This window comes from Nelusetta ayraudi, unplaced genomic scaffold (assembly GCF_046127955.1).
Source record: "Nelusetta ayraudi isolate G7.1 ecotype Tasmania unplaced genomic scaffold, CSIRO-AGI_Nayr_v1 ptg000136l, whole genome shotgun sequence".
Taxonomy (NCBI): Eukaryota; Metazoa; Chordata; class Actinopteri; order Tetraodontiformes; family Monacanthidae; genus Nelusetta; species Nelusetta ayraudi.
In genome coordinates, this window is record NW_027466186.1 from 4,540,302 (window position 1) to 4,553,929 (window position 13,628).

A 13,628-nucleotide genomic window follows, 5' to 3' on the forward strand; every position below is an offset into this window, starting at 1 on the left:
TTGAGACATTCTGTTCTTTAATTCTCTCTCTCTCAACAGTGGACTTTGTAAAACAAGTCACCTGGTTGGTTCATGGTAGCGGCTGCACTGACATTTAACGTATTGATGGAAGCAGTCAAAACACACAGCAGTCTGTTTTTTCCACAATCAGAAAGAACTTTAATGTCTGTGTGGACAGTGAAAGCCTGGGCATTTCCCATCGTACTTGGCTTAAGCTGCTTACATGAGTCCAGAAACCGATTGCTCCCCATGGTAATCCCTGTGGCGTTACAGAAAATATTATTTTGGGTATTCATATATTCACTTCTGCATAAGCTCGGTCAAAACCAAGGAAACCTCCCCCCGAAAAGAGATAGGGTAAACTAGATAAACAACACTGAAAACATCTGTGGAGATGTGAAGAGCCAATAGACAGCATTTGGAAAGAAGGGGCAAAGTTTGAAAGGTGACTGATCAAAAATTCTGTTGATCGCACTCATTCTGGCCAATCAGATTTAGTACGACTTCATCGCAAATATAGCACTTTATTAAAGAGAAAATAAATGGGCTTTCCAGTTTCATTCAGATTTCAGATTTTCTTTCAAACCAGATGTATTGCCATGTATTTTCACAACAAATGTACCTTTTGTGTAAAAACCAGTTCTGATAAAAACCACCTTTCCCCCCTGTGTCTTGGTTAGCTGCCAGCTAAAAATGCTTCAGGTTTGGGCTTGGTGTCAGGACAGAGGAGTGATGTTCCAGGATCAAAATGAGGTGTGTGAAGTTACCAACTGAATGCTCTGAGGGGAGAATCACCTGCTGGGCACTCGTGTTTGCTTGACACTTGATGCAACAATAAAACATTGAGAAGCTTCCTTTCGCTGTGGTGTACACTAACACATAGCACATAATAAAGACTCTCCCTCTGGCAATAAAGTGAACAAAGCTTTTTGTGGCCCATCATGGTTCGGTCAGCTGTGTCTCTGCCCCGTGAATGAATCAATCTCTTAATAATGACGCTGGGGAAAGCTCATAAAACACATTACAGAGATGCGGTGTCAGATTACATCAGGCTTTTAGTCTCGAGTCCGTGACAGATATTAGTTTACATGGTAGATTTACAACGCCTTGGAGAGCACACTTGCCCGCCAAACAACCTGGTTAGCGTCTGCTGCATATACCAGCATGTGCTGTTTAAGGCCATGCATTCAATCTGAGCAGAAAGATGGGATAATTTACTCACAGAAGAAACTCAAAAGCACCTGTCTTTGGCTGTTTCTCCCTCACTGGGTACACCTTCATCTGCTGCATCCTATCGTACTGGTGCAGTGCCCGTAGTAAACATACAAACTCAACTGTTTGACAAAGCTATATGCTAATTTTGGATGTGATCTAAGGTAGTGGGGAGTACAACAATAGCAATAGTGCAGTGTTGTACTTGTAGCTGAGCTATAGGACTGTACGACAAAGTGAGGGACAAAGCTCAAGCCGCTCTGACGCCTCTTGGAAAGCAAGTCTCTCTCCACTTGAACTTCATGATATAACAGGTATAACCAGTATCAGGACTTGGGGTAGAGGTTTGGGTTAAAGTTGGGGTTTGGGTTAGGGTTGGGGATAGAGTTAGGAAGAGGAGGGATCCCGTCTACCCCGTCTGTGAGGAACAGGGGGTGCTCTGTCCTTCCCCTGGGTCCTCTCACTCTCTTTGTTTGGTGGTCGGAAAACCACAGCTAAAACTATTGGTTGGGACTTGTCTTGGTATGTGCATATAAATTCAGATTTGTAGCCTTGAACCTCAGATTGGGAGGTTGTGGGTTGTTTCCTGGTCAGGTCGAACCAAAGACTTGGACAAACTGCCTCCCTGCTTGGTATCAAGGGTTGGGCTTGGTGCCTTTTGGAGCCATATCCAAGATCTGACAGGTTAAAACTTTTCTTACACACATACAGATCAGCGACTCTCACCTCAGGCGAGGAAATTAGCCGACAGCAAAACACAAAAGTGAAACAACACCTATCGTAATGGATGCATGCATCAACAAAAATGGAAATCAAAGCTCCAGCTTTCCAGCATTTTCCAATGTTAATCCGATTGAATGCTTGTACAAGATAGCAGGAATGAGCAAACATCGTAGATAATCTGCCATCATTGAAATTTGTTGGGCGTAGCGATGAGAATTAGGTGATTGTGAATGTATCGCTGTAATCCTCCAAAAATAAAGGACATTTTGTAATTGCAGCAAATGAACTACTATTGTTTTCTGCTGTTATCCTGCTATATCTGGCTCTTCCCCTGCCCTTTATCAGCCTGTCCCTCTATCTGCACTTCCTGCCCTGTTTTTACCAGCTGACATCATCCAAACTACATCAGCCTGGCGCTGGCAGGGCCTCTGCCTTCACCGTGGCTCCCCTTCCTTGACCTCTTCCCTGCCCAAGCCTAATGAGGACGGCCATGCAGTCACATAGGCCGTTTTATCTGCCCGCGTCTCACACTGATAGACACGCAGGGATTGGACGGCACGAGAGAGAGGAGGGGAGGGGAGAGGAGGGGTGGAGGAGAGTCCAGACGTCTCTCGGCGAGGGGTTGAGGCTGGACCACACAGATAAGTCCCCGTCTCCCCGCTGTCAGCAAACACACAGGGCTTTGTGGGGAGGAGATAAGGAGCCAATTGATTTCAGGTGAGAAAACAGGAAGTGCACAAACTCAGGCGGGGAAGGTGGTGGAAGATATTTTGGAGCCTTGTGCAATTTCTTTAGACCTCATCTGGGGCTCTTTCATGGTCTCTGGAGGGCAGCACAAAAATGATTAAACATGTGACCATTGTGATTATGTAAAGAGGTCAATCCAGGCCATAGGGCACATATGAGACATAAGACAGTATATGAATCTTAACTTATTTTGGCTGAACCAGATTGAAAATGCAATTGAAAAAATAAATAAAAAATTATGGAGTGCCATCTGGACTTAGAGCTGTTTTCTGTGGAGCGTTAAGTGCCAGGGCCCCGCGAAAACTAATACGCACTGACATGCAGCAGAAAGAATAAATAAAGGCAGGGGTTATTTCCAATGCAAAATATTGCACTGTACAGTAATAGCTTTTTATGAAGCACTACAACTGTTGCCGCAGAGCCAATAATGTCTAAATCTGCCGGAGCCGTGAAGAACGCGCCTCTAAATTAAACTGTGTGGGACTTAGAAAAAAAACATAAAGAGGTGATTATGTAGTCACAACACCACATCACACAGCATGTCACACCATCTCGCCCTCTTTTTAAACCTGAGACATCGTTAAGCGATATCACAGGCAGTCTTTGCTTTGTCTTGTCAACAGATTTTAACTCAGTTAAATTGCATTATCTTGAAATTGGAAAATTGTTCTTGGTCTCCACTGATGGGTCATATAGCAATTACTGGCCCCCGGCATCACCCTGACGTCATGTGATGACAAGTGTGCTCCAATATGATGATTGGAACCAACGTCCAGACCACTTGGCCATAAATATACTAGTTACGGCACGGCAGTGTCAGCTTGATATTTCATGGAATCGAATTAAGAGACCTTCGGAACATGAAAACAGTCAAACATGGCAAAAAAGCTTAAATTATAGTTCCAGTGAATGAGGCCGACTCGCTTAGTTTTCTCAGGGCCTTTCTTTTTTTTATGGTACTCTTCTAACCTACATCAATTATTTTGCCAAACATTTGCATAAAGTCCATTATGTCAGCTGACACCTGAAGCCAATTACCTCAGAATGAAAGTAGGACAGAAGACCGTCCCACAACTTGTCTTAGCCTCTGTACCTCAGCGCTACATTAGTGCTCTTGGGCTTTCTGTCTTTTGTTTTAGTGTCCGGGTAGTCCATTTAAAATTAGACGCTTTGAAGGCTGACTGTTTACCATTGTGGAACAGCAAACAGTGCTGGTAGCTTGTGGATCACTGAAGCTTTATGACTTTGTCGACCGTAATTAACAGAATTTAAAGAGGAAACACAAGTCCTGGCGGCAGTGTGGAGCAATATCTTGTTTAAAGACCGTTTCCAAAAAAAGACACAGGACACTTTTTATTAGACTTAATATATAAACATAAAAATAAGACTGAGGTCCATCTAACGCTCTGCAACCCGACGCACACAGTCCATTAAAAGATCTTTTTTTGTATTCATATGGTCGGAAACTGAACAGATTGAAATGCATACAGTATTTCATTCATAAGGCTGCCATGACAACTGCTAATTAGTTCAGCATGAAATAGTCAGCATTGGGAGCTGAATGTTTGGGGGGGGAAAGCCAAGAAAGTATTAAAACAATATACTTGTTGTGTTTCAGGGTCGTCATATAGAAACATGGCTTCTTGGAAAGAAAACAATGCTTGTGCTGTTGAAAGTGTTTGTGTGTTTTTTTAATATATTGTTGTGAAACCACGCAGAAATGATTGTGTCAGATTTCTCTCTGCAAAGGTTTTTAAAGGTTTCAAATGAATGCAAAATTCCGTCTGTAGATTGTCAGTGGACTCCTCAGAAATTAGTCGGTCTCATCCTTGCTGCCTTTTACAGAAAGTCTAAGTTAGAGCATGGGTGAGACAATCTGCCCTTTCTGATGTCATACGGTGCATTTTTTGCATCTTTTGGACTCTTTTGTCAGGTTAGTGACACACTCAGTCAGGCGTTTGTTTTCCTTCGAAGACTAATCGATGGCAGCCTTGTTTTTGTCCCCTTCCCAAAACGTGGATGTACAACAAAGTACTAGTGTTAACAGTAAGCTTAAAAAAATGGAGGAAGGCTGTAAACATGGGGTTTTTCCGCAAATAGATCCTGTTATTAATGTGAGGTTTCTGCGCTGGACTTGTGGATGAATGACAAACATCCAACATATGTCATATGTCATTTTATTTTATATGTATCATAAGTTATGAAGTGCTGTATGGAAGTAAAGCATACATCAATACTGGAAAAAAGAAGGGGGGAAAAAGTCAATAATGACAAATATTGAAGATCCTTTACTTTGGCAAAAGCAGTCAGCTCCATCTTAAGATGGTAGAGAAAGCCAGAGCTGCCATGTGTAATATATTTGAGATGATAAATCCAACATGGTACAATGGTGTAAGTGCGTGACCTGATGATTACTTAAATCATAGCTTTTTATCTGCAGGGATCAATAAATAAATACAGGCTTAATGAGATTTTCAAGGAACAGGACTGAATCCCATGACCTGACTGGAGATCAATATAAAATGATGAATAGTGCTGGGAAGGAATCTGTGTGCAGCAGCAAAAAAAAACCCCAGAAAACAAATTATTTTCCTTGCAAAAAACTGTGGTCCTCTTTAAAGGGATCAGTAATTGCAAAAAATCATTAGCCTCTACCAGGCTCACCGATTAGCCTTCAACTCTTTCCAATCTTTGTTTTTAAAACCAGCCCAACCCTCACGGAATCTGGCTGCAATGTTGAGAAAAGTGAGGTGAGGTGAAATGAAAGTATTCCCCGATGAATTGAGAATTTGGTCGGATTTAGAATCATTGAACAAACTCATTTTTCTAAATAATGACAAGTGAACCTTTCTCCATTAGAGTGCTGGGACGTCACTGTTTTTGAGTGTTTGTAAGCAAGCTTAGAAGAAATGAACTTTTTGAGGCGTGTTGTTATAAATCTAATTTATTTGTCTTCTTTTCTTCAGACTGGGACTTTTCGGTAATTAGCTAAGAATCCATACTGCTCAAATTTCATATCTAAGCAACTTAATTGTTGTTTTTTTTCTTTTTATGCCCGTGGCATCCATATAAACTGAGCTCCGTGCTCAGTGGCATTTTAATTAGCTGAAGAGCAACAGAAACGGCACGTGAATGACACGAGAGGACAGCCGCCACCCGTAGCGACTCAGATCTATATTTGACAGGTGAGCCGGTGGGAGAGTGCGCCACTAACACCAAGCTCCCGGCGCACACACGCTCCCTGGATCCTCATAGCAACCTCCTTAACGTGTAAGAGGGAGACCAGTTAATTAACTCTGACTTTTAGTTTGCCTTCCTCTGTTTCTACCTTCGTTTCCAGAGCACAAATCCTCCCAGCAATTGCTTAGCAACTCTGCTGATCCAGCAGCTTGATTAATAAAACAGCTTGAAATGTATTTTTCGTTCTCCTCCTGGATGACACCGTCATCCCTCAATCAGATAATCTAATGTACTGCCTTCTTCTCTGATGCAATGGAAGGTGTTTGTTTGAGATGCCAAGCGCAGAGATTGATACATCTCTTTGTCTCTGAGGGAATGCACTCAAATATTTGGCCTGCCAAAATAACATTTTCGCTGGATGCTATTTGAAAGCGACGTATTATTTTGCTTAAAGGAAATTTTGCACTGCAGTCATACAATGAGTATGTCAGGCTGAACATAATTTCAGTCACATCCAGGGAGGTAGAAGTTTGAAAAAAGGCTTTGTGTCTGCGTTCATATTGAAAGTGCAAAGTAAAGTCTTTTTTTTTTTTAGAGTAATTACTTTCAGTACCGAAGTGCATCCCAGGTAATTTATTTTCTCAATTTATTTTGTCCAATATAAACCAATGCTTTATTGGCTGTACCTCTTGCAACCTTGCAAATAAACTGGACATGGGGAGGAGACAGGCTCCCGCTCTGAAGAATGACTAAACAGTGGAAAAGGCTTTGCATTAATGCAATGGCAGAAGCAGAATACTTACAACAAATAAGTTAAGAAAAGAAGGAAATGCTTTTGAAGACAGTTAATGAGATAATGAGAAAAATAAATCATCTTTAAACGGTCTGAACTTCTCACTATAGACTAATGTTATTATACTGTGACTTTACCTCAGAATGTGTGTAAAGAAAAGTAAACACAGAGACGCCCACTGACACCCAAGATAGGACATTAAGCTGTAAAAAGGCACATCAGAAATAAAAAAGTACACATTATGTACTCAACGTGCTGAAAATGCTTACGTGCCAATCAACAATAACAGCTGCAGTTAATAAACTGAGTCACAAAGACCGCCACTCCAACGGCGTCTATTTTTAGCGAGGCAATGAAAGCAGTGTGTGAATTTCTGGAACTCTAGCCACCTCTTCAGAAAAGGGCACACCAGCTATTAGACGGATCAACCAACACTACACCAGAAATTTCATTTTCTATTTTCAGGAACTCCGGTGCCACAAATGACGACGGCGGTGAAGAAATCAGGCTGTGTTCCAAAGTTGCTGAAGGATGTGAAATTTGTTCTCAGCATTTGGCCTTTGCCCTGAGGAAGTGGTGAGCAGCAGTGGCGCCGCACTTGGAAATGATGTGGTGATCAAACCCAACAAGTTCAAACCTTGATGGGATAAAAAGTTCCAAGCGGGGAGGCATATGGGTCCAATATTTTGTAGCGATAAACACGACCCATAAGGGATCGAACCCACATTCTGAGTAAATGAATCTAAAAACGCAACGTTTTGGAATGTCTTTTATCTTAAAACCACCAAATCTCCAGATAACGGGGCTCAGAGAAACAGCTGCGTCTTACTTGATCCCATGGACAGATGATCCCTCCAGAAAACATAAAAAGGTATCCCATGGCAACCAAGCAGGCCCATATGACCAGGGAGAAAATCCGCAGAAGCTTCTTGAAGATCGACTCGATGCAGACGAGTACAAAAACGGCCAGGAAGATAGCCAGCGCTGTGGGCACAGTGATCACAAAGGCCACGTGATCCTCGACGTTCTGGAAAAAGAGAGAAGACAGTGAGCTTCATGGGCAGAACGTTCAAGATATATAACATAATAGCTGTCTGGAGAGAGAACTTCACAGCAGAGAGAGATAGAAGGTGAGAGGAAATAAATTGGGGAAGCCAACAACTTCTCGTGAGACCGATATGCAACCTGACCTTAATACCACTTCTTTAGCTCGGTCAGTCGGTTTTAGTATCCTGAATAAAACCTAAGCAACTCAGGCCAGTAAACGCGTCAGCCTGCAGAGCCGTAAAGGCAGAGTAGAGCAGCTTCAACAACAAATGCATCCCTTTACTCGACACAAGGTGCCAATTCTAAGATGAGATCAAATTAATTATCGCGCCGTGTGCACAAGAGGTTTCAAGGTTCCATGATGCACATTTCTCTCCACTGGTGTGTCTTCAATGTAACGTGATTCTAACCCGTTGATGAACCCCCGAGAAAATGAGAGAATGCCAATTTGTCCATCTTCCGCTGGTTCTCTTTAAGGTGTCTGTTAAAGCATGCAGGTGAACAAATCAATCGACCTTTGTGATGTCACAAAAGGCACTGAAACCTCTCTCAGTTTCCTTACACCAACCCCAGGCCAGTAGCAGGAAGGTTTGCCCTCTCCCTGTATTCACCTTCCAAACTTGGGGAAAGTGGAGCAAAGCATCCGTTTACCCAAGAAGGTAAAATGTGGCCGTATAAAGATGTTTTCAGGAGAAATCTATCTGGAAATGTCTATAAAGATTTGTTTGATAGTCATCTGGAAGCAGTTTTAAAATGGGTTCTGTAAATTCATTCAAAAATGAAAAAGATATGAGCATATTATTATATATTATAACAAATTCAAGAATCTCCTTTCACATTTCCACCTCCTTCACAGCCATAACAAAACAAAGGCTATTCAAAGAGCAACAAAAGGATTATAGGATAAATTAGACTGCCATGGCCAGACGTACGAGTCAAAGAGTCATTTACTAATGTGATAAAGCTGCTCGGAGAAGGATTTCAGGGCAGCAGGAATTATCCATCTACAGCTTGACAAGGAGAACCTTTCAGAAAAACATTGAAAAATATGGTGATAATAAGGATCCTTTTAAAAATCTAAATGCAAAGTCTCAAACAACGCACCATGCAGCTGCCGTAAAGCCATCGTGCAAAAGTTGGAATGAGGTCCTACAGCAGGAGCGGAAGTTATTTTAGCACGATTGGGGGGAGGGTAAGCAGAAGGAACAGGGGCGAATGGAAAACAACCTAAAAAAAAATGAAAAAATGCCCAACGTTAACCGGGAGTAAAGTCGAAGTCGCATCCATAATGGATTTGCTCGCCGCCTTCCTGAAACACTCTTGGATCTGAAAGTTCCAATAAAAATTTCAAGAGCTGCTTCAAGGTGCATGTAAGAGGACGGCGCAGCGAAACGCCTCCTTTGCCAGGTTGCATCCCGTCACTCGCCGCTGCACCCGTGTGCAGGACGGCCTGGAAACGGGTCGGGGAGAGGGGAAACAGGTAGACACTCGGCAGAAACCCACACGAGGACCACTGGGTGTCGCAAACACACTCGGAAAGAATAGAAAAAGCGCCCAGCGTCGCAGGCTTATCGCCGGGTAAGTGTTGATCGCCGTGTTTCCCTTGAAATAAACATGAGGGCTCGCTGACATTGTGGCAAGTAGAACAAACGGCCGCGTCTCATCGTCCTATGAATTTTTAACTCCTAATACGCACAATGTGTAAAAATGGCGCCGCGGGATCTATCTTTAATGAAAGGAATATTGTCAAATTATCTTCAAAGAGAGTAATGCACGCTTTTGTTTTGGTTTTCAAGTCTGCCAGATGTTACTCGGCAGGGGACACTTTTTATGGTCAGTGTCAGTGTGAAATGAAATCATTCCTCTCCTCTTCCTCTGTCTGTTTTCCCACTGTTAAGACCACCTCCCTGTTTTTTCTCCCCCTCTTTTCCTTAATGTGCACAGTGAATGCGCTAGGACGGAGGCGGAAGGGTGGGAGGGGCGTGTGTGGCTACAGAGAGCCAAAGAGAGTTTGCATCGCCCAGAGCACGGCTCCAAAAAAGCGCAGGATTTAGGTCATCCAGCGAAGCGGCGTGGAGGGATGGGGGGATTGGGATGAAAGGAAAGAGGGCCGGAAAGACGGGGAGGTGAGAGATGACATAGATACGAGGATGGAGAGACGCGGCGGGCTCGATGGGGGGAGGAGCGGAGAGCGGCACGTCACGTTATCAGCGGGCATGTGACGGGGAAAGAGAAAGGGACAGCCGGCCGGAAAATATTTAAATAAAAAATAAAAAAACAAATAAAGAAAGAAAGAGCAGCGGCCATGTCACTAAAGGTCATTCAATCGGCCCAACTGTTCGCGGCGGCGTGGAGAACATTAGGTCTGCGTTTAGTTTGTGGCGTACTTGCCGGTTGTGAGGCCAGAGTGCGTGACTTTATTTTTTCAGACAAACACAGCAACACTCCAGCTCTCGCCACGGGAGGTCACACACACACACACACACACACACACACACACACACACACACACACACACACACACACACACACACACACACACACACACACACACACTCTGCCGGCTGAGCCAAACCCAAACAGAGGCGTCTGTATCTTTCGCCACGGAAGGGAAGAGGGCAACGTGAAAAATAAAAAGTGTTCCTGCTGTTGCCGAAACGCTTGACGAAACAGCTGTAATCGCGGCGGCACTTTGACGAATTAATTCCGAGCGACGAGCAGATTATCGGCCGCTGTTATCTTAAAACGACTTTAACCGCTGCCTAATTAGGCGGGGGGGACGACTCCCCGTCAGGACTGGGTGGCGAACGGCGGGGAGGGCTGGCACCTCTCGGCGCTGATGTTACTCACTTGACGTGACCGACCTCGTCATCCTGCTTGTCATGTGCTACGGCGCATCAAGTCAACCGCGGGGCGAAGCTCATCGCCGCCCGCGTCGCACGTTTATTCTCAGCGCTCTCATTAATTGTGGGTAAAAAAAAAAAAAAAGAGAAGAAGGAAAAATGAAAAAGCACACTGCGGTTTGTTTGCGTATCTGTGCTCCGTCAAATTGCAATTTGCACTAAGTGCGTGTACAGTGGACACCCAGGGGCCAGCAGCACTCTCCTGCTGCCGCTGCTGCAGCGTGCGATGGAGTTATGATAATGAGGCCCTTTTTTGACGTACTTTCCAAAATCAATGGCCTCGATTGACCGTACATGTCGCTCATCAGACTGGGTTATTTAAGAGTTTGGGGGGTTCATTTTAGGGCGGTGGGCGAATTGATGGACTGCCAGACCCTTTTTCCTCATTTTGAGGCTCCTCTCAAGACAGGAGGGGCAGAGGGAACACAGACAGCCAGGGGGTCAAACAAGAAGCCCGAGCCCCCTCACCTCTCTCATCGCATTAGTGCTGCGACGGGGACCGCACGCCGAGTGGGAGACTAGGTGCTCGAAAAGTGTGTGTGCTCATTTGTGTGTGTGTGTGTGTGTGTGTGTGTGTGTGTGTGTGTGTGTGTGTGTGTGTGCGTGTGTGTGAGAGAGAGAGAGACTCTGTAAAGCCAGAGAGGAGCTCCCCTGTATTGTTGTTTCACAAGTCAGCAGATTGTGCGTGTGTGTGCCTGTGTGTGTGTGTGCATGTGTGCGTGGGCGTGTGTTGTGAATGGGCAGCTTACCAGTCCCGATGCAAAGAACACAGTCAGCAGAGCCAGGCAGGCTCCCATCACTATGAGCAGCAGGAAAACAATGAGGGGATGCTGCTGGCTCATACAGTAGTAGGATTCGTACAGCCAGTCCTGGGACCTGATGCTCTTCTCCTTTCCTCCACCTTTATCCCCTTCATTAGACTCCCCTGTCCGGTTGAGGATGTACTGCTTCCGCCTGATCGCCTGCTGCCACATGGTCCTGGGTGCCGAGAAGGAGGACGAGGACGCGCCGACACTTTCCGCCGCTGCCGCCGTGCAGTTGCTTTGTTCCACTTTCCAGCCGTGGCAGCTCCTGTTGGACACCATGGCGTGGGACCTCCTAATCTCCGGCGCGTCCCGCGGCTCCCCCCCCTCCTCCTCTTGCGCCTCCGCTCCCAAGTCCTTCAGGCGCAGGCAGGCGAGAGCCGGGGCTGAGTCAGAGGCAGCGCGCGCTGGCCGCAGAGGTGGCAGGAACGCTCCGAGGGTTGAGCGCAGCATCCTCCTCTGCCTCCTCCTGCCAACATGTTGGAGCGGTGAATGAAGAGGGGGGAGCTCGCAGGACTGAGAGCCCTTCAGAGTGAGAGAGGAAAAAGTGGGTGGGAAGCGCGAGGGAATGAAGGGGGGAGGGAGAACAGGGAGAAAGGGGAGGGGAAGGGGGGAAGGGAAGGGAAGGGAAGGGATAGGGGGAGGGAGGGAGGGAGAGGGAGAAGTGCGCGAGAGGGAGGAAAGAGCAGAGACATTTGTGAGTCAATCACAAATCGCAGGTATTTCGTTAAAGGGAAGAAAAATTGAGTGATGGGTGTGAAGGAAACGGGGGACATGGGAACAGAGGAAAACAAAAATAAGGCTCAAGCTGAGTGCACGAATCTGACTTTGAGTTTTACGTCGTTATTTTTAGTTTCCTGCTCACCGACGCCACATTCTTGGAAACGCTTGCTGTCAGAAGTGAAATGGGAATAAAAATAGAAGGAGGTTTAAAGGAAGGTTAAAAATAGGACAGTCTAAGGAAAAACTCAGTCCCGCAATACATCGTGACTTCATGACATTGTCGTGCAAAATGATCTTCATGTAGTTCCAAATGAGCGCCTCTGGGAAGGAGGTCGTGTAGTCGGTGGCAAGAAAAACTCAGAGTTTCGGTTAGGTTTGTATGGAATCTGCCACACAGACGGTGTGTAGCAAACGGAAAAGACTTACTTGACAGGGACAAAGCATTAAAAATAACAAGACGCTGGAGGAGAATGGGTTTATTTTTAGTCTCACCAGTGCCGTGCCGAAGGTAACGATTACTCTGGCTCACGGGTTGAAACTATTAAAAGAAATGGTTGTGGAAATTTTGGCAATACACTATTTTAAGACAAGAAAGCATCTCACTACCTGTTGAAGGCTTTTATTCAACTTGCTGTTCTGTACGGGAGGTGTGCACACGGCACTGTGGGGCCTGATAAGTGGCTGGCTGTTGGCTTCGGAGGTCGCGAGGAGGGCGGAGTGGGGATGTAGCACCGCGTTCGGTGACAGATTGAACGTCCTGCCGTCTTTTTCATTTTTTTGGCGTTCCAACGCACGAGTACAAATCAATGTTCCGCACAATTCAGCATCCACAAAGCAAATACGTCACTTGTCAATGACCTTTGGCCGAACACAAAGCTCAGAACGACGTCCACACATGACGCACTTCGTTCCTCCAACAGACAGTGACTCACACAATTTCTTCGTTCAGAGTCACTGAGTGTTGATTGTTGAAGTAGATCATGTCAGCGCTGACGACAATAAACCAAGGAGGTGCTCCGAAATCAATCTCAAGTTCTGAATTCAACCCCAGGTTCCTGACAGTTTAATCCGGAAACGTGTCCTCCTGTTCAGTGCTTAAGGCTTATTGCTAAATCGATGGGGAAGCTGCAACAGAGAAACAGTGTCCTCAGCTGTCAGTAGGGGTGGTAACGCAACACAGAGAGTCAATGGAACCACCTGGCTGTCCATTTCTATTGAATGTGCAATACAATCCCATAAATTTGACTTTGATCCCATGCAGTGTGTTTTGTGTTCAAGAGGACACGCAGGCAGCTTTTTCACCCATAAACCTGATTGATCTATGCTGTACTTAAACCGTTCCCAGTGTTTTGCCCAACCACCTTGTACTAATCCATCGGCCATCTTCAGTTTTACTCAGGAAGTTATTTCTTAGACTGGACTTTTACATTTCATTCACCATTAAGACGACCAGAAATCTGACTCCAATACAAAACTTGGAGCTCTGTAGTGATCCGT

General features: G+C 45.1%; 1 protein-coding gene across 4 annotated transcripts in view; it reads right to left on the reverse strand.

Annotated features, from left to right (window-relative positions):
• The window catches only part of adcy2a (adenylate cyclase 2a), a 52,991-nt gene that overhangs the window by 32,404 nt on the left and 6,959 nt on the right, over positions 1-13,628 (reverse strand). For all 4 annotated transcript variants that reach the window (XM_076012502.1, XM_076012505.1, XM_076012504.1 and 1 more), the window contains 2 exons: positions 11,355-11,933; positions 7,485-7,682 (listed from right to left, as the gene is read on the reverse strand). In XM_076012502.1, coding sequence (XP_075868617.1) covers positions 7,485-7,682; positions 11,355-11,933 — 777 coding nt within the window. The remainder of the gene's footprint in view (positions 1-7,484; positions 7,683-11,354; positions 11,934-13,628) is intronic.